General features: G+C 39.3%; 1 protein-coding gene across 1 annotated transcript in view; it reads right to left on the bottom strand.

Moving 5' to 3' along the window:
* Positions 1–910: 910 nt before the first annotated feature.
* MCCC2 (methylcrotonyl-CoA carboxylase subunit 2) overlaps positions 911–21,934 on the bottom strand; it is a 78,368-nt gene continuing 57,344 nt past the window's right edge. The window contains exons 11-17 of the mRNA XM_043887415.1: positions 18,503–18,575; positions 15,266–15,342; positions 13,243–13,309; positions 9,284–9,440; positions 8,268–8,382; positions 6,408–6,493; positions 911–3,502 (exon numbers count right to left, since the gene is read on the bottom strand). Of these exons, the coding sequence (XP_043743350.1) occupies positions 3,385–3,502; positions 6,408–6,493; positions 8,268–8,382; positions 9,284–9,440; positions 13,243–13,309; positions 15,266–15,342; positions 18,503–18,575 (693 nt within the window). The 3' untranslated portion in view covers positions 911–3,384. The remainder of the gene's footprint in view (positions 3,503–6,407; positions 6,494–8,267; positions 8,383–9,283; positions 9,441–13,242; positions 13,310–15,265; positions 15,343–18,502; positions 18,576–21,934) is intronic.

Below are 21,934 nucleotides of genomic sequence, written 5' to 3' on the forward strand. Positions count from 1 at the left end.
CAGAAAAAGTAGTCTTTATGTGTGTTGATGGATGTGCTAAGTAACCACATTGTGGTAATCATTTCACAATATGCAAGTGCATCAAATCATCACATTGTATACCTTACACTTACATAATGTGTATCAATTATACCTAAATAAAGCCCAAGGGCAGGCAAAACCTGCTGCCTGTTTTGGCAAAGCATTATAAATGCTTTTCATCTGATAAAATGAACAAAATATTTTAAGTGTGGTGTTAGTGGTAACCATGATCTTCCTAAAGAAAGGTAAAAACACTTCTAAAATAGCATGAATCTTTCTTTGCCTTGTTGATGGTTCCTACCAATGAAATACCAACTAGTCTTGGTTAAAAAAAAAATCATTGTTTTCTGATATGGATGTAAATTTCAACTGAAAATTTAATATAATTTACTATTTAAAAACACTCACCGTGTTCCTTTGCTGGTTGGCAAACCAGCCGCCACACGGAGGGCAAGGAGAGAGGAGAGGCAGCGGCTGCAGACTGGGAAGAGGCAGGTTCATTAATGCAGGAAACTCACAGACCCGCGTGGAGGCCGGATGGGAGAACCCCCCACCGCTCGCCAGAATCTTAGAAGTTATTGTATAGAGTTCTTATCTGAGTTCAGTTCATGTATTTGGGCCAGATGGTCTCGGCAACACCTTACTTTCTCCACGCTGCTTTTGGCCAACTATGGGAATGGTGGGCGGTCGGGGGAACGGGGAGGAGCCAATGATTGCCCCGTTCGAGGTCAGGGGTCAACTGGCAGTCTCCTCCTCCACAGGACCTCCTCATTCATTCATCTGAAAATCCAACTTACCTCTGAGTTGTGATCTTCTATCTGTACACATCTCAAAGAACTAAACTGACTTCAGATACACAATGCAGCCTAAACTGAACATCATGCACAAATGTTTGAAATATTAACTTTATTAGGAAAGCATTTCATAGTAGTATCAGATCATATAATCAGTCACTTCATTTTAAATACAATTAAAATAGGAACTTTTCATTCATTTGACACATATCTGGGCACCTACCAGTACCAGGCATTGGGGACACAGGTCAAGCAGGAGGATCCCTGATCTTATGGCGCTTACATTCTAGCAAGAAGGCAATATTTTTTTTAAAATGCTTTTATTTCTTATAAACATGTACGTCAGAGGAAGAAAATGGTGTTCTATAAGAACACATAACAGGTGTCTAACCCAGCCCAGGGAAACCACAGAGATAAAAAGTGTTTCAGTAGAAGGGAGAAGAGTTCAGGCAGAGAGAACCTCACAGACTCTAAGAGGGGAAGGACTTTTTAGGTTCAAGGAATTGGAAGAAGTCTAGAATGGGAGGAGTACCCAATGTGAAAAGAGGAGTCAAGGAGATGAGACTTAAGAAGTGATGATCAAGACCCATGGAGGGCATTAGGGGTTTGGCACTTCTAAGTGGAACCAGCGAAAGACGTAAGTAAGGAAGCAACATGACAGATGTGCACCTTAGAATGGCCAAGCTAACTGCAGAGTGATGCAGAGACTGGACTAGGGAAGACTGGATGCAGGGAGATGCCTCTTAAGCTCTGCAGTAAAGGACAAAACTAGTGGAGGAATTTAAGAGATGGTCAGGAGGCAAAATCAATTGAACATGAGGATCGAATTCTGAGGTTCCCTAAACCTCTTTGACATAGAGGCCTGGAGCTCAGGGGAGAGCTGTGTTGAGAACTGTCAACACAGGAATCATCCCCATGTGGATGGTCACTAAAGCCATAAGAAAGGCTGAAATGGCCAGAGAGCACACATGAAGCCATGAAAAACACATACATTTAAGAATGAGGAGGAAAAATATTCAGCCACAAAAAGAATAAAAGCTTGCCATTTGCAACAGCAAGAGTGGACCCCGAGGTCACTATGCTAAGTGAAATAGGTCAGAGAAAGAGGAACACCACATCTAAATGATATATGTAATCTAAACAACAAAACAAGCTTATACAGAACTGATTAGTGTTTGTGAGAAGGGAGGGGGTGGGGGTGGACAAAATGACTGAAGAGGGTCAAGAGGTAGCATAGGTCCATCGATAAAATAAGTCAGTCCAGGGGATGTAATGTACAGCATGGGGACTACAGTTGATAATGCTGTATTACATATTTGAAATTTGCTAAGCAAGTAAATCTTAAAAGTCCTCATCACAAGAAAAAAAAAAAGAGAAAAAATTTCATAACTGTGCATGATGATGGATGATGATTAGACTTATGTTGGTGATCATTTTGTAGTGTACACAAATATCCCATCATTATGTTGTACACCTGAAATTAATATAATGTTACATTCAATTATATCTCAGTTTAAAAAAAGAAAAAGGAAATGTGCCAGGGGCAGGGAGAAGACAGAATGGGGAGCTATTATTTAATAACAGAGCTTCAATCTGGGATGATGAAAAGTGCTGGAGATGGATGGTGGTGATGATTACCAACAACGGTGATGTGCTTAACATCACAGAACTGCACACTTAAAAATGGTTACAATGGTAAACTTTACGTGAGGTGTGTTTTGCCACAATTAAAAGGAAAAAAGAGACACTTTTGTGCTATTTGTATCTTTCAGAGTAAGAATGTATTCACACATTGCTAATGAAAAATCAAGACAAATGGTGAAGGGAAGGAGTAATGAGACAGGCAGCGGGGGGCCTGCAGAGGAAACTGAACGAGGACGGGCAAGGAGGCTGGTAGGTTACAGCACGGAAGCCCGGAGCAGCACTGCTGGAAGGAAGTGTCTGACCGATGTGAATGCCCCAGGGAACTGAATCAGGTAAGGCTGGAAAAAGACCCACTGCTTTCGGGAACATGGAGGTCAGTGGTGCCCCTGGAGAGGGCTGCTGACGGTAGAAACCAGAGGCGAGAATGGGTCAGAAAACAGAACCCAGGGTGCAGACAGCCAGAAGTCTGATGCTATGGAGAGGAGGAGGATGGTGGCTGGAGGGGAAAGTAACAGATGCTTTTTTTTTTAAAGTACATTAAAATATCACCATGCATAATTGGCAAAGCAATCACGTCAGTGGAAATACAATTTTATGTTTAAAATATCTCAATAATACCTGGAATTTAAAGATTACAGAACTTCTGATACTTCTTATGGCTTAGAAAGGATAACTCTAAATTATTTCCTTCCTTCTAAGCATGGAAGAGTTGAGCCATAGAAAGCTTTTTCTAAGAGAATTTACAAGGAATTGCACTTCATCAGATAAATATCTTCACTGATTTTTTTTTAAAGGTAGAAAAGTACAGTGCACTGTGTTAAAGCACTTTTACTATTAATAGACATGTTGAAAAAGTCTACAATTTTAAGGCTACAAATGTATTAATTTTCAGTACACGTCCAGTAGAAGATGCTTTATATTCCAATCACATCCTCAAGATGCCGAAGTTAGTCTTCTGGATGGGTGCATTGAGGGCAGCACTAAGACTGAGGCCCAGGACCAGCCTGGTGTCCACTGGATCAATAATCCCATCATCCCACAGCCTGAAAAAAGACCAAAAAGTGAGTGACTATGAATCCTGCCCCAAACACCCAGGTATACTCAACAATGCCTAAAAGTGCTAAGGAGGTCTTTCTGCAGGTAATATATGCATCCCCTGATGAGCTTCTGTGTATTATAATCTCACAATAGAAACCATGATCAAGAACAGGAGAGAGGAAGAAAAGAAAAATGACTTGTCTCAGGCCCCACAGAATGTCAAGTTGAACTTGAGGCTTTAGGAGCAGCTTACTACAAGGAACCTCAAAATAAACCCTGGTTTTAAAATAATTTATTTCATGAAAAGCTTTCCCATCCCTCCTCTGTCCACACAAACATTCAAACCAAAATGATATATTACTGCTATTATTGTGGAGATCCATATAAACCAAGCTAAGAGTCTCTAACCAAAGCCCCCACTGAAAAAGGTATAGTCCCCCAAACTCCTAAGAAACTATGAAAGTTATTAAATAGACTTCAGTCCATTTTATTAATAAAATAAATATCTTCATATGTAGTTCTTTATTTTTTGCTACAACAGGAAAAGCAAGTAATGGTTTTAAACTGATTTCAGAAAAAATTTACAAGTAGATATCCTAGTTTGCTATTCATGGACAACCTCACATTTATACAGAAAAATGAATAAGAAACAATATTTTTAAAGGTCACTAGTGGATGTCAGGTTTGCTTTTTGTAAACAAACTGCCTTCAGTATCTAGACATAGCATCAATTATTAAACCATACTTACATTGACAGACCATGAATCAAATCTTTGCTCATAAAACATTCATAACAAGTACCCTAAAGTATCAACAGGCAATCAAAAAATTATTTTTGTAACCTGTTCAATTGATTATACACTCCCTCTGAAGCCTGCATGCCTCTGTGCTCAGTCATGTCCAACTGTTAGCAACAACATGGACTGTAACCCCCCGCCAGGCTCTGCTGTCCATGGAATTTTCCAGGTAAGAATACTGGAACGGGTTGCCACTTCCTTCTCCAGGGGATCTTCCCGAACCAGGGATTGAACCTGCGTCTCCTGCATCGGCAGGCAGATTCTTTACCATTACACCACCCGGGAAGCCCTTCTGGAACCTACAGCAGAGTAACATAGCAAGCACAATGATATCAAGGTTGCTCCAAGTAAGAGGTCCTTAATCAAATGTCTGGATAAGTTTGGTTATAAAAACAACTGAGAAGAAGAAAATTGGCATGCTGTGCATGTAACATGTACGGACTAAGAAAAACACAGGAGGTTACAGTACAGATGATGACAGAGCTCTCTGAAAAGACACACCAAGCCACATTAAAGCCTAAACAGACCAGGAAATTTATTATTAAACAGATTTATCAAACTGAAGGAAGGTGCCATAAGCTGGCTTAAAAATCCTTTCATCTTTGAAACAAAGTTGGTATATCCATGCTACCAATTGTGTTAACAGAGTAAACATCTACAAATTAACAGAAAAACCTTAGTCTTTCAATATGAAATCCCAGAGATAAGTCTAACTGGGTCATATGCTCTCCTGCCTTGAATATACTCCATTAAAAATAGTAATAACATAAGTATGAAAATAATAAGGGGTTCAGTCTAGTTAGGGATGAAAAATTAATGGCTCACACAAAATATGCTATTTTTCAAAGTTTAATATCCCAATTGTCCTTGTGAATTTCAAAGTCTTATGTACAAGCAAAGTTACAGGTGAGCTTATAATGTATACTTTCTCTTTAACTTTTTATATGATTTTCTATTCCCTCTTGGCTTCTACTGGCTATTATGTAAGCCTGTTTCAATGAGGGCAAAAAAGAACATACAATTTCTCAGACCAAAGACTATATAAAATATTCTGTTCTTTATTAAGTGAATCAATGACCAGCCACAACAAAATACACTTGGATATTTGCTTTCAGAAATACATATTAACAAGAAACAGGTTTTTCCAAAATCCCAAATGGTATTAATTTAAAATTGTGAATGCTCTGGGAGATAAGTATGTTCAGTCATTGCAGCCCCCCAACACCAGGAGCAGAGTCTGCCTCAAAAGATGCATTCAAGGGACTGACATGGATTCTAACTTTTGATTTTCCTTTCTCCCTTCTCTCTGATTTCTCCAGTAAATGACACAAATCACAGCATAATCTAATTTTAAAAGACACAAATAGTTATTTTCTTTTTTCCATCTGCCCAAAGGATAAAAGGAAGACATGAAGCTTAAATTATTCTTCAGAATGCAGAACATTAAAGCTGTGGAAAAGGAGGTCGGAAAGCACACACACGTCTCCAATGGGGACAGCTGGGATAATTTATTACCTCATTTAAGTGGTGTAAGAAACAAACAGATAAGAACCACACATGGTATGTGAGGTAATTGCTTAGTGTTGACACGTGAACCCTGGCTCTGAATAATCACCTTCTGAATACACCAGGCTCACTTGCTAAGTGTCACTAAGTGTTTGACCATTGTCATGTTTAAATGGGGTAAGAGCAAAATAATCAGAGAGGGGGATGACAGGGATTCATGTGTCTGAGCAAAAATTATTGCAGAACTAATTCCTGAAAGTGACACAGCCAGGATGATAACTCAACTTCCCAGCCCAGTGTGGTCCACCTCTGGCCCCAGTGTGGTCCAGGCCTTGGACCACTCAACTAGGAGTGGGCTAAGGGAAGAGGCGGGGAGAGTGGCAGGATCAGACCAACAGGGATGGATCCAAAGTCCAGCCTGGAAGAAGAGCCAGCATTTCAGCAGCAGGCATTTCCATCACAGACACAGCAGTACAAAATTGTGACCAAAAGTTATTTTTTGGTTCCCACGAGGGCTAGATGATGCCAACTGCTCAGATCTCATAAAGCTATTGCTCTGACTGTCAAGATGTGCCCATCAAAGAGTTGGTTATTCTCTGACTCCCACCTTGCACTGGAATAGTAAGGGTTTCCTTCCTCTTCAAACCTCTTAATGATGGGTTCTTTTAAAGCTGCTTCATCAGCACTGGAGAACTGAAAGAAAAGGGATCATGAGTAAGTCCTCCTGCAGGGGAACGACGAATCCACTCAAGAGAACCTCAAGGGAAAAGGGGGCAACAGATCTCATGAATGACAGTGTTAGAACCAACATCTGAACAGTGAGGTGTAGATTACGTGTGATGCTTTAACATATATGATCTCACCTGAGACGTGAGTATCTAATAAATTAGTGCAGTTACATCTCTCTCATCAGAGCCAATATCCTGAAGTTACTTAACATAAGGTCAACACCAAGGTTATCACATATTTCAGCAGGGTAGAGCAACTGGATATGAATTATACAACATAACAAAAGGGCTACATTACATTCAACAGCTTCTGTTTAAGGAGGTGGAGAAGTTGGGGATTTTCATTCAAAATAGCCAAAATTTTAAAGATTTTAAAGTTTAAAGGGATAAGACAATAAACCACATTTTAAATAATCTCTGCAATTTTCTAGATAGCTGAGATTTTTCTATAATTAACATTTAAGGGCTTGCCCATCCATATTGCCAGAAACAAGTGATAATTAATTCGGACTGCAAACTCTTTATGCAAATTAATTTTGAAATCCTGAAAAGTATTTTCAACTTAAAGATTTTTTTTTTCAAATAAATCCAAGCTTTTCTTATGTACTTTCATTGGTTAATGTCATTTATAACTCAAAAATTTAATGGGAAAACCACTAAAATCCTACACTTTCCTTTAACACATAAAAATAGATGAATTCATATATCTGTATACCAAAGTAATCAAATGACTATTTAATAAGGTATCACTATGCTGGGCTAGCATTTAAGACATGTCTTCAAAACATCAGGTAGAATTTCATAGACCCCACTCCTCCATGCCCCTCTGCACACACAAAAGTGAGGCTTTCCTTTTGCTTGGATACTAGTCAGCACTAAAGTGAACCTGAAACCTCAATTCCACAGAATTCCTGTCGCTTGGGATGAGAGGCGTGGATGAGATGCATTCAGGGAGGCAGGAACCACCCTCTGGCTTTAGACTATCCTCACTCCACACACCAGGCGGTTGACCAGATGATCAATCTCTTAATGACAGAACTGAGAGCCTAGAAAGGCAGGGCCTCCTCTGTGCTGTGCCTTACTATGATGAAACAGTGCATCCAAGCAACTTCAGGAACATTCACCAATCACGAAATAGTTGTAAGTTATAAAAAACTATAATGCCAAATTTCAGATGAATCTCTAACAGACACAAACAAAAGACTCCATCTAAAACCAGTCATTTGCTGATCTGCCTTTCGTTAAGCTTCCAGGGTCCTTTCCAGCCTTCTTCATCGATACTTTCACAATGTAATAATGGTATTCAATTCTCATTATAGGACAGGGCCTCCCACTCAAGGTATCCTAAACAACAATCTACAAGTGAAATAGGAAACAAAATTCTGCAGCTTTAGATCATAAAACCAAAGACATAAGTCAGGTTTATTTAAATCTCTTTCACTGCAAATAACTAAGAATCAAACACCTTTATGCCTCAGACACTCACAGACAAGAGTTCTGAAGTGTTTCCTTAGAGATTCTAAAAAATGTATAAATTACTACAAGAAGTTACTTCAAATGAAATGGCTTTAAAAAGAGAGATGGAGAATGTGGAGGTCTAAGTTGCTAAAACAACTTCCAGGCCAGCATCTTCTAGGTAAAGCCAGGCCCTGCATGTTGGAACCGTGTCCATGAACTTGGAGGGGTTCTGGGTGCCTGCTCCCCGGCTCCTGCCTGGGGAAACTCAAACAGTAGTTTACCTGTTTCCCTTCCCGTGCTCTCTGGTCCTTTGCTACTGTCGCCAACACGTTAGCTGCCTGCTCTCCTCCCATCACTGAGATGCGAGCATTTGGCCACAAGTAGAGAAATCTTGGGCTATGCAGGGAGAAATGAAAGAATGATCAAATGAATTCACCATACAACACAGAGACTTGCAGAGGCTCATGTTTACCTTTTAAATTAGTGGTTCTTCATTCTGGGTGCATGCTATAATTATCTGAAGATTAACAAAAACAAAAACAATGCCTAGAACCTACGGCAAGCTAATCTCCAGCAGTGGGGCTTCAGCATGGTAGAATTAGAATCTCCAGGTGATTCTAATGTCTGTTTCGATGAATTATATTTTTCCATTTTATTTTATTATTCCAATTTATTGCCCAAATTTACTGGGCAAAAATGTATTCAAAAGATCTTCTTCTTATGTGTGGTTATATGCCATTTTCATTCCTAAAATTGGTGATACATCACCTTCTCCCTTTATTTTTTAGTTTTAACAGGGGACTCTCAAGTTTGTAACCCTTTTAAACAGCAACTTTGGGCTTTCCTGATTCTTCTATCTTTATAATGTTTGTGCTTTATTATGTCCTGTCTCTATTTTTCTTGTTTTAATATCCTGCTCTTCTTTGAACTTCTTGGGCTAGCCGCTCGGCTCAGTAGTTTTCAGCCTTACCTCTTTTCCAGTATATATATGTAAAGTCTACACACCTTCTTCAAAACAAGACTTTAGCTGCATCACACAAGTTATGATATGATATATAGTATTTTCATTATCAGCCATCTCAAAATATGTCCTAAATCCCACTTTGGATTTCTTCCAAGTGGTACCTTTAGCATTAAATTTCATTTCACCCCTCCAGAGGATGCAAATTATGGCCTAATTGATTGGGATTTGTGAATGTCATTTTATGTTTCAAATAAACTTGAAATAAACTAACCATTCATAATTATACCTGAAGTATTATTCACTCTTTCAGAGAAAGTCATGACAACCACCTACCTATATGCTCTGCCACACATCCCGTAGTTTCCAGCCCCGTAAGATCCCCCAATGATGACAGTTATCTTCGGCACGTTGGCACAAGCTACGGCAGTCACCATCTTGGCACCATCCTTGGCAATTCCTTCAGCTTCATAGTCTCGACCAACCATAAATCCTACGAGGAAAGAACAGAAAGAGAGCCTCAGGGTGATGAGATTAATGTGCACAGTCATTTTCACCAAGGTACTGCAGGGACATCTTGTCAAACTATATATATTTTACCAGAGGTCTCTCACCCTAATAAAATATTTATATGTGAAATACACACCTTCCCAAATTTGTTTTTAAGGCTAAAATAAAATTTTCTCTAATCATTTAAAAAATTGCTTAAATGTTTCATCTGGATACACACAGAAATCTTCAGACGAGATAACAATGCCACATATCTTCAAGAAATTAATCTCAAAACTACAGCTTGGTGAGGAAAGAACAGGACGAGGCAAGTTAAGGAAAAAGTACTGGGGCAAGTCCAACCATGAAAATGCGGGTTTCAGGGCTCACTGACCTGGTTCACAACATAGATTATTCCTTCTGAAGTGCTGCTTTAAAACTTTGAGGAAATAACATTAATGCTTCAGAGAGATGCTCAGAGTCCCTGTCAGTGACTCAAGAGCAAGATAAAAGAATTCTCATTATCATTACAGGATCCTTCTACTTCTCCAAGCTCCCAGCTCTGTTGAAACTGATCTGCAGCCTCACTGGGCCTTCCAGGCCTTGGGGTCCTTTTCCTCTTCACCTTACAGACACCAAGTCAGGCTTCATCTGTCTCCCTCCCCATATGCAGAGTCACATGTCTACTTGATAGTTGCTGTTCTTGCTCCTGCATTGGGTAATTCAATTCAACCACTTTTTCTGAATCACCTGTACTTGCTGTGGCTACAACAATACTGATACAACAACCCTTGCCCTCACCAGGAACCATCTGCTTCCTCTAGGTACCCACCCCAACCCTCTGAATTGGGCCCTCAGAACAGCTCAGAAACTCCTTTATCCATCTTAGCTTGACTCCCTGTAACATTTCCACAATCAGTTCAGCTCAGTTCAGTCACTCAGTCGTGTCTGACTCTTTGCGACCCCATGAATTGCAGGCCTCCCTGTCCATCACCAACTCCCGGAGTCCACTCAAACCCATGTCCATAGAGTCGGTGATATCATCCAGCCATCTCATCCTCTGTCGTCCCCTTCTCCTCCTGCCCCCAATCCCTCCCAGCATCACGGTCTTTTCCAATGAGTCAACTCTTCGCATGAGGTGGCCAAAGTACTGGAGTTTCAGCTTCAGCATCAGTCCTTCCAGTGAACACCCAGGACTGATCTCCTTTAGGATGGAGTGGTTGGATCTCCTTGCAGTCCAAGGGACTCTCAAGAGTCTTCTCCAACACCACAGTCCAAAAGCATCAATTTTTTGGTGCTCAGCTTTCTTCACAGTCCAACTCTCACATCCATACATGACCACTGGAAAAACCATAGCCTTGACCAGATGGACCTTTGTTGGCAATGTAGTGTCTCTGCTTTTTAATATGCTATCTAGGTTGGTCATAACTTTCCTTCCAAGGAGTAAGCGTCTTTTAATTTCATGGTTGCAGTCACCATCTGCAGTGATTTTGGAGCCCAAAAAAATAAAGCCTGACACTGTTTCCACTGTCTCCCCATCTATTTCCCATGAGGTGATGGGACCAGATGCCATGATCTTAGTTTTCTGAATGTTAAGCTTTAAGCCAACTTTTTCACTCTCCTCTTTCACTTTCATCAAGAGGCTTTTTAGTTCCTCTTCACTTTCGGCCATCAGGGTGGTGTCATCTGCATATCTGAGGTTATTGATATTTCTCACGGCAATCTTGATTCCAGCTTGTGCTTCTTCCAGCCCAGCGTTTCTCATGATGTACTCTGCATAGAAGTTAAATAAGCAGGGTGACAACATACAGCCTTGATGTACTTCTTTCCTGATTTGGAACCAGTCTGTTGTTCCATGTCCAGTTCTAACTGTTGCTTCCTGACCTGCATACAGGTTTCTCAAGAGGCAGGTCAGGTGGTCTGGTATTCCCATCTCTTTCAGAATTTTCCACAGTTTATTGTGATCCACACAGTTGAAGGCTTTGGTGTAGTCAATAAAGCAGAAATAGATGTTTTTCTGGAACTCTCTTGCTTTTTCGATGATCCAGTGGATATTGGCAATTTGATCTCTGGTTCCTCTGCCTTTTCTAAAACCAGCTTGAACATCTGGAAGTTCACAGTTCACATATTGCTGAAGCCTGGCTTGGAGAATTTTGAGCGTGTGAGAATTTTACTAGCGTGTGAGATGAGTGCAATTGTGCGGTAGTGTGACCATTCTTTGGGATTGCCTTTCTTAGGGATTGGAATGAACACTGACCTTTTCCAGTCCTGTGGCCACTGCTGAGTTTTCTATCTCAAATATCGACTCTTTAAAAGTTCTCAGCCCCTACCCACCACTCCACCGCCCCTCTTGTCCCTGTGAATGATTTTACCTTGAAAAAGAAGACAAGCCATTTCACCTGGCTTTCTGCAACCCTTCTTTCTCTCACCATAAAGAACAACATAATCATGCTGCCTTTCTTCCTTTACTCTCATCTCTTGGAAGAAATTAAAGTTACTCAAAGATTGTCCCTTTCTCTTCTCTCTGGGTGTTTTCTATTCCCACAGCTTTAAGTACTATCTCCATGGATGCCTCCATGTTCACCTCCAGCTAACACACCTGTGCTCAAGGCTGCTCAACTGCCCATCACATATCTCCAAATGGATGTCACTCAGGCCCCTCAAATACAGTGTTGTAACCTAACTCTGCTGTCTGTCCCCAACACACCTAAAAATAAAATACAACAAAAATGTAGGAAACTTCCAAGCACACAGTTTAACTTACTGGAGGTTAATAAACAATGAATCATTATTAGAAACCAGGTCTCTGGACTAGCAAAGCTTCAGAAGACTTTCACATGACCTCTTAGAAGGTCGGCCACACAGGGTCCTCTCTGGCCGCACCTGGATACGACTTCTCTCAAGAGTCATCTAACCAAGGATCTTCAACTCAAGAACAGCACCAGATGAAGATGTTTTAGTACCAGTACTGTGTAAAGCCCTGCTAACTGTCAAAGGCCAAACTCCTTCTCATTAAGGCATGCCTGATCCCAGCAACTAATTAAGGGGCTTCCCTTCCTTTGAACCTGAGATAACCATGCATGACTCTGAGGTAGAAAAAGTTTCCAGCTAAGCTACATATTAGAGTGCTTCCTATATGTCAAACACCAGGCAACACACAAAAAGTATAAATAAGAAAGTCGGAGAATTCCAGGAAAAAGAACTTAAGAATCATAAGAGCCCTTAAAAAATCATTTTATCCATCTCATTACGATGATCTGTGGGTCATGACATTGGACAGGTGACATGGGTCATATTGTTCTTCGGAGTCACAACTCCAATTCCAGACTTTGGTTCAGGATATGAGTGTCCATTTAAAAAACATGTTGCTTCGGGGAGAATTACACAATGAAAGATGAGGAAAAGGGAGGACCAGAGCATGTTCTTGAAATCTTTTAAGGGCAACAAAGTATGGGAAAGGGACCAGGGGTCAGACAACATCCTCTGGCACTGATGACAGTGGGACTGGCTCAGAATACTGCTGCTTTCTGGGTGGGTGGGTGCAGATACGCAGGAGTAAAAGGAGGTCACTTGAATGTGGTGCATGAAACTCAAAAACTGCTTTGCTAAGAAATATGCATAAACTCCTCCAAATCTTTAAGATTCATGAAGCATTAACCTTTGAAGATAATCTAGAGAGAGCAAGTCCAATCAAGTTTTCTGTTATGATGGAAGTGTTCTATGTTGGCACTGCCCAATACGTGAGACATATTGGACAGTGCAGCTCTGAAATAAATGCAACCAAACTGGTGAAACTATTTTCTTACCAGTAATATTTTGAAGGAAGAGCAGAGGAATATTCCTTTGGCAGCATAACTGGATAAAATGAGCCCCCTATAAGCAAGTAAAAGAAAAATCTTTATAGAGGAGGTTAACAAATCTGTAATCACCATGCATCCTGCAAACACCACACTGGGGTCAAAGCAAGAGCACCCTCTGCTTGGCTAGTCTGACCAGACGGTAACAGTAATGGTAATACCACAGTGAGGACCCACTGTCAATGGAACACATGACTGTGGTTTGCACTGAACCTGTGTTGCCCAAGTACCTGTGTGATCACTGGCATACGACCATACCACAACTCCTGTGTCAGAGACGACACCAATCACTAACATGCCAAACAACAAGGACAACTTAAGGAACAGGGAAGAAAGAATTGCTTGTCAACGAGGATTTCTGAGTCTCACCATAAGGCATTCTCTGGTTCTCCACTTTTAAAAGGATTGAATATAAATCCTTCTGGGATATCTATGTTTTGATGATCATCTGAAATTCTTTCATGCACCACGGTTATAGTAAAATATATCTTTCCTACCAACGTGTTTCAAATAAATGGGATTTTAGATAAGTGCTAGAGACCCTTTAACCTTAAGCTAAGGAAATTAGTTAATGACACAAAAATATTCCTTTCCCTATTTTTCTAAAGATTATATGAGTAAAAGAACAAGTAAACCATTTGTTTCATATTTTACTCTCTATTCACAGATGCCTTTAACTTAGCTGAAAATGCCTTGGCAAGTACAAGATGGCAAAGCAATTGCTCAACCTCAAATACAAGGATGAAGAAATCACACAGACTTGTGTGGCTTAACTTCAACAAATGAAATGTCAGACTGGGGCCAAACACAGCTCTTCTCCTGGGCTTATCTGTGACAAGCCAGCAAATAAAATGAGGTGGAGTTTGCTGACCCCAGTCTGACACATTCTCTATTGAAATATGCATATTATACAGTCATTAAAAGTCACTGTATTAGGAATATTTAGTATTTTAGGAAACACTCACTATACACACTATTAAATGAAAGCAAGCAAAATCTCTCTATAAATGGCAGTACCCATTCTGGTTTTTGTTTTTTGTTTTTTAAAGAGAGGGAATTAAAAACAAAACTAAGGAATATAATAAAATGCTACCCAATAAAATGCTACTCTTGTTTCTGCTAAGAGTGTAGCTGACTTTTCTGTTCTTTATTTTTACTTTACTTTCATCTTATAAACACAGTGGGGAAATGACAATGAATACAGAATCCAGAAACCAACTTTACTGGTAAAACGTTCCACCAAAGACAAATTCTTCCTAATTAGGGTATGAAAGTGCTTAATTGCCTCAGTAAGAGACGCTTCACCTTATTATTTATCTACCTTATGAAGAGGAAAAACAAAACACTAAACATTTTTATTTTCTTAAGAAAACATTTTATCAAATAAGTACATGCATTACATTTATCCAAGTTTAGGTAAATAATGAAACAATGATGTATGAAACTGAATACTGAACCAAAAAGGTATTCATTAATTTCCTCTCTTAAAACCAGAGCTTCAGTAACACTTCTCACTATCTTCCTGTTTCCAAAAAGTGAAAATATAATCAGGTTAAAATGATGACAGGATAGAATAAGAGCAGATCACGTCTCAGAACTATAAGAACTGTATTAATAGCTCTGAATCCCTCAAGTGCATGAAATACTATCAAGACAAGTATTTCCATATTCTTAGAATATATACACACAATCCATAGCAGTTATAATTCAAGTATTAGAACTTTCCTAAAACAGTCATTTGTATCTTAATAGTGCTCAAGACAGTTCATCATGTTTATGTAAACCTTCATAAAGCTGTCTCAAACAAATATGCACACACATACATCATCACATGCTCACATACACACAGTGTTGTGTTTGCTAAGGCATCTGGTTAAATATTTGAAAGCTTCCATGCAATAAATTTTCACTCATTACTTGATATGTTTAAATTAAAACATGAAAACCTTGGAACATTTTTAACAGTACTTGCCTTTTTTGCCGATTCAGAAAAGAGAACTCCATTGTTTCCAACGATACCTATTGGGTATCCAAATATTCTAGCAAATCCTCAAAAGAAAATTGGAAAAAAAAAAGATGTATGTATTTCAGAGGGCTTTTAATTCACAACAAGCAGACATATTTATACATTGTTTAATTTCAAATCAATGTTTAAAAGGTAGAGATTTCATCTATGGTGCAAAACAGCTCAGGGCACGATTTATTTCTAAAGCACTAAAGTCTTGGATTTATGCTTTCTTGAAAGGGTTGTGTCACATGTAAAGTAAATTACCCACTTGTCTGATCGACAGGTTTGGTTAGATGATTGGGCCAGTGTGTCATCCATTCACTCACATAACATGTATGTAAGAACATGTACTATGTACCAGACACAGAGAGTATTCTGAACCAGAACAAGTCAGAGACATGGACCCCTTAAAAGGTCAGTGTCCAGAGTTATCAGCCAGTTTCAAGTGACCAGCTTGCCCTAAAATACCTGTGTTAATGATATCCCTTTGAAATAAAGGGGATAAACCCAGCAAAGACAAATCTTTTCAAAAAGCAGGAACAATCAAGCCTGGTGGTAACCGAGCTGAAGGTAAGAAATACAGTTAAACTTAGAAGAATGTATCTCCCCGCTTCCCTTTTCTCTCTGCTTGCATCTTTTTCTTCCTCCCTTTCACAAGTTTTGTTTTTGTCTCACCACCACTTCCACTACCACTCCAAATACCCACTACACACACATACACACACATACACACACACATACACACACATACACACACATACACACACACACATACACACACATACGCACACACATACACACACATACACATACACACACATACACACACACACACACATACACACACATACACACACATACACACACATACACACACACATACCAGAAGTAAGAGAGAAGAAAAATGGTGACGAAAACCCTGTTATTTTGAGAAGTAGATACTTTAGGTGATTCTAAGATGCTATTTTGTAAATGTTAAGGATGTGACTAGAGACATTTCCAAACCTACTGAAATACAGACAGGTGTCAAGTAGCTGGTAGCCAAGTATCAACAAACTGGGCTTGTGAGAGTGGGTCACAGAAGTATGCCACCAGTTCCTGGACCAGGCTCCGTCTCCAAGCTCAAGCTGGACAGGCTGCCGCTAAGACCCCCAGTGCAGGGGGCCCAACATAAAGCAGGTGCTCAAAAAGTGAATGGATAAGAGAGAATGTCAACCTTAAGACTTACTTTAGTTCTTTTCTCTGGCTTTGTCTTGATTTGTTTTTAAAAATTCTTATGGCTATTTAAGAATAACCAACAGAGAATAAGATGGTTGGATGGCATCACCTACTCAATGGACATCAATTTGAGCAAGCTCCAGGAGTTGGTGATGGACAGGGAAGCCTGGTGTGCTGCAGTCCATGGGGCCACAAAGAGTCAGACACGACTGAGTGACTGAAGTGAACTGATGGCTATTTAATGTGATAAAATGAAACACTGATTTGATGGTCACCTATATTTCTCCTGACCTTTCAGACTAAAATCCCAGCCAAAACCCTATGCTGCACCCCCTAAATGGCACTGCCACTTACAGAGGCAGTTCAGAGAGGGGCAAACTTGCCCAGAGCTCTAGCAGTCCACTCAGTCCTGGCCTGTCCCACAGAAAGAGCTGGGCATCTGGCCCCTGTCTCAGCAATAAGGTGCCAACCCTGAAGGTGTTCTGCCCTGTTAACTATTGAGACTTTCCATCCATCCTTAGTTCTGTTGAGTAGGCACATCCCTCGCTACACTAGGGTCACCTACCCATGAAGGGAACATCTTCACCAACTTCCTATGGGTCAAACAAAACAGTGAAATGTCTGTGAAACCCCTCTGGTTAAGTGCAGGGGCAGGAGGAAAGCTGTAAGAACCGCCAACAGCACCAGATCCTTGGAGAAATCTGTTCTCCCTCCTTGCTCCCACTCACGCCCCCTCCCCTCTCATTCCCCACCTCATCCTCTCTCCCTCCTCCCTCACCGCTCATTCCCTCCTCCCTCCACCTCTCATTCCTCTCTTCTTCCTCTCACTCCCCTCGCCTCCCCTCAATCTTATTTGAATTCCAATACAGACTAAAAGAAATGGAGGAAAGTAGATATAACTCTGGTATTTTAGGGGGCAAAGGTACCATAAATCTTTCAGCAAGTCCAGGGCAAATACATAAAAAGAGATGACAAAGACAGCCCATCCATCTTCAAGAAAGAAGCTGAAACAGTTCTGACTTGTTTTAAACTGCTGCCCAATGAGGGTTACATCCTGAGCTTTTTGGTGACAAATCCTGTCTATATATCAAACAAAAGGCTCTTAATCACTTAAACACCTACATACAAACACATAAATTCCACTCCCAGTATGAACCCTTCTCTTGCTCATAAATCAGAACAGAAGAAAGTGCTGTGACTTATCCTTAAACCTCAATGTATATTTGCAATTTGGATTTTTGCAGCTACTTGTTATCTCTACTCTGATATGTTATCTTCAGATTAACTACTACATTTTGGAGCTTCTACAAGACCATATAAAATGCCTAAATTTGTTTTGCTGTTTGTCCAAGACAGATTATCATGGATCTGGTGTCTATGTTTCAAATATTTTTTTTTCCAAAGGCCTACAAACAACACTTTAGGTAAATGAATTAACTTTTATAAATATTCTTATTTTGCTTTTTCAGACTTGATATTCTGTCCTGTATTCTCAGTCTAGTATTTGTGCACATCAACATAAGATCTACACAGAGACAGTGAGAAGGTTTAACTCAGTCTACAGTTTTCTGGGAAACTAAAACATCACATGAAACTTCACAGTTGAATTGAAGACTAAAGAATGAAGAAGACCATGCTGAAATTTTCAAAACAATTATAGCTATCCAGAGAAATAAAAAGAACTACAAATATTTTGTTAATTTTACAATGATAAGAAGCTTTTTATACAGCTAAGGCCACAAAGTTACAGAATAAGGGCCTGGACCATAGGACTTTGCCCTCATGATTTTCAACTCTGGATTCATAAAGCCATTCAGCTGCAAATGATCCTTACAAAACACTTCCTCTTGAATACTGACTCACACATTTGTACTGCTCTAAATAACAAAGCTCATGCCAAGTGCATCAGAGGCGTGAGACAAGAGATCATTTGTTTTCAAAGCATCACAAAATGTTCATATTTTCAATTCTTCATCTTTATACCTGTAACTAATGTGTCTCCATATAAGGCTTTGAACTCATTGAACTTGCTTCCATCCACGATTCTAGCAATGACCTAAGAGGAAAAAATAACAATGTCCCTGAGAAATTTTATTATAAAAGGCTTTCTGCATTCAAGTTATTCATACGGAAAACAAATTCTTAATGAAGTTGTCACTTTCGCAAAATTTCACCCTGTTCAGAAAATCTCAGTAGAATTTCACTTGACTTGTATGGTTAATGCCCTGAAGTCATTCTGAGTCCTGATATTACACTTCACTATAAAAGCAACAGTACCACATGGCCAACCTAGACCAACCTAGGTTGGTCACAGACCAACCTAGATAGCATATTAAAAAGCAGAGACATTACTTTGCTGACAAAGGTCCATCTAGTCAAAGTTATGGTTTTTCCAGTAGGCATGTATGGATGTGAGAGTTGGACTATAAGGAAAGCTGAGCGCCGAAGAACTGATGCTCTTGAACTGTGGTGTTGGAGAAAACTCGAGAGTCCCTTGGAGACTCTCTGCAAGGAGATTCAACTAGTAAATCCTAAAGGAAATCAGTCCTGAATATTCATTGGAAGGACTGATGCTGAAGCTGAAACTCCAATACTTTGGCCACCTGATGGTAAGAACTGACTCATTGGAAAAGACCCTGATGCTCGGAGAGATTGAAGGTGGGAGGAGAAGGGGAAGACAGAGGATGAGATGGTTGAATGGCATCACCGGACGTGAGCTCATGGACATGAGCTTGAGGAAGCTCCGGGAGTTGGTGATGGACAGGGAAGCCTGGTGTGCTGCAGTCCATGGGGTCGCAAAGAGTCACACACGAATGAGTGACTGAACTGAACTGAATCACATGGCATCCTACAAGGGCTGAGAAGCAGAGAAGCAGAGACTATAAGGGCTGGTTACTGGACTCAGAGCTTCAAGATCTGTCAAATGTATTAGCTGAGGGCCAGGGATTCAATCAGAAAGCAAGGACCCACTGCATAGAACAGGGAAGCATACTCAATATTTTGTAATAACCTAAAGGGCAAAGAATCTGAAAAAGAATATATGTGTGTACACACACACACATATGCATATTTTACATATATGTAAAACTGAATCAGTATACTGTACACCTAAAACTAACACAACATTGTAAATCAACTATACTTCAATTAAGAGACTGCATTAAAATAAAAAGAAGAAAGAAAGAAAGGTCCAGCCTTAGAGTCAGAAGACTTAGGCTCCAACCTAAGGTATCACGTAAAATTTGTGGGTCATCTGTGTGCCCTGGAGTAAGTCAATTAGCCCCCCTGAGTCTCAGTTCCCACTTCTGCAGACATAGAACAAAGTTGTGAAGTGTGATGAACTAGTGACAAAGGAATCTAAGAAAATAATGCTGAGATAAAGAACCAGCTCTGACTCCCAACGTCTCCCAGCTCCATCACTGAGAAACTGGAGTCATAGGCTGGTTACCTAAAATCCGCAAAACCTCAGTTTCCCCATCTGTTTAATAATAATAATACTTAAGTGCTAATAATAAAGCACACTGCCTGGCACTCCCTGAAAGGCAGCTGTTATTAAGTCTTCAATAAAGGTTCACTGATTCTGAATCTGACAGGTATTTCTACATACACACATGTACATATACATGTAATTAATCTATAGAAATCAAAGTTACCAGATAATCCTCAATGCTCAGCATTAAACATCAGGACTATTTCAAAGTGTTCTAAACCTGAAGCATATTCCAAATTTTTTCAGAACCTATTTTAGATGCTATGCATCATTTTTTCAGTCCAATTCAAACCTCCTTTTCCCTGCTTACCATGTCAATCAAAGACATATTTTACAAGATGCAAAGGCTGAAAAATGAGTGAATAACTTACTTTGAATTATGTTTTAGTTATTTTCCTTAAAAGGTCCAATAATATAATGGGGACATAACAGTTGTCTAAGTGCTATGGAGCTCTAAAATTACACCTTTTGAAAAACAAACATATGACAATGACCATTCTTCCATACGAAAGTAAAATCACTCAAGGTCAGAGAAACCTGGGGCCACTTAACATGAAACTCCCTTCTATTTGCTTTATGGTGAAGCTCATTCAACTACATAAAATATACTAACTCATCTTCCCAAAGAAGTAAACTTTAGGAAGCAGACATATCACATGATATTGTTCCTATTTGTAGGAGTGGAAATCAATGCTCAGAGGTTCAATCCCAAGACCACTGACTAGGGAAACAAGGGCCAGAACTGGGTTTTTCAATTACCCCAATGCATTCCCACAGCTCCATATGCTAATAAGATCTCCAAACAAGGCTTATTTGCTATTACAGAAAAATATAATAAATTATCATCACAGTGATGAACATGAATAAGCTAGGATTCAATTTAAGAAGGCAGAAGTTTATCTTTATAAAAAGATACCAATTAAGATGAAATTGAAATACTGTTTAAAAAAAAGAAAGATGAACTACCACAAAGGCACGGATTTGCATCTGTTTTGCTTATTTCTCTACCCCTGGATCCTGAAATAGTATCTTCACAGAAAAAGCATGCAATAAATACTGTCAAATATATGAAAAAAGTGATTATGCTTGAAAGAATGAATCCTTAGCCATCTAGAAAACTTAACTATTAGAACAACTCATTTTTCAGGGACATCATCCCTGTAAGTACCATTTTTTCTCTGTGCCTGTAATTAACTGAGAAGTCAAACTGAAAACCTAATTTTAAAATGTATAGTTAACTAAGTTACCTTGCCAAAGTGAAGTACCAGTTGAAGCTCCATTAAAATCCAGGATTTAAGACTCTCTAACAATAATAGGGTATTTCCTAAATAAATAATTGCTCACATCCATAAGTTGGATATTACATTCATCAATTCATCCAAAAATATATTTACTGAGTGCCTGCCATGTCACCAAGTACTAGTATAAGAATGAGGACCTAGCTACAAAAAAATATTTCATGAAGAACTTTTAAGTAATGGGGAAATGTTTATAATTTAAGCATTGATTTCCACTCCTAGTATAGATGTATATACTATCTGAACTACACAAAAATGTATACACACACATTAAGCCAAAATACCAAAATATTGGCTGCTTTCTCTAGATGGTGGAATTATAAGCAATTTTTGTTTTTCTGTATTTTCTATATTTTTCACAATTAGCACATAATAGTTTTATAGTCAAGAGGAAACATAACAAAATATTAAAGGCACAGAATCTGATATTAGGACAATTTCCTAATTTAAAAAGTATTCTGCCAGAAAAGATTACATGCTGTATGCAAGCACTAAAAACTGTCGACCTAGACCATGGAAGACAATCTGTAACCATAGCAACATCTTCAACTGTAATCAAAAGTCTAATCCTTTGTTCATGTCCTATTGATCTAAAAGGGTATGTTTTTTCTTTCAATGACTCATTGA

Source organism: Cervus elaphus, chromosome 25, assembly GCF_910594005.1.
Source record: "Cervus elaphus chromosome 25, mCerEla1.1, whole genome shotgun sequence".
Taxonomy (NCBI): domain Eukaryota; kingdom Metazoa; phylum Chordata; class Mammalia; order Artiodactyla; family Cervidae; genus Cervus; species Cervus elaphus.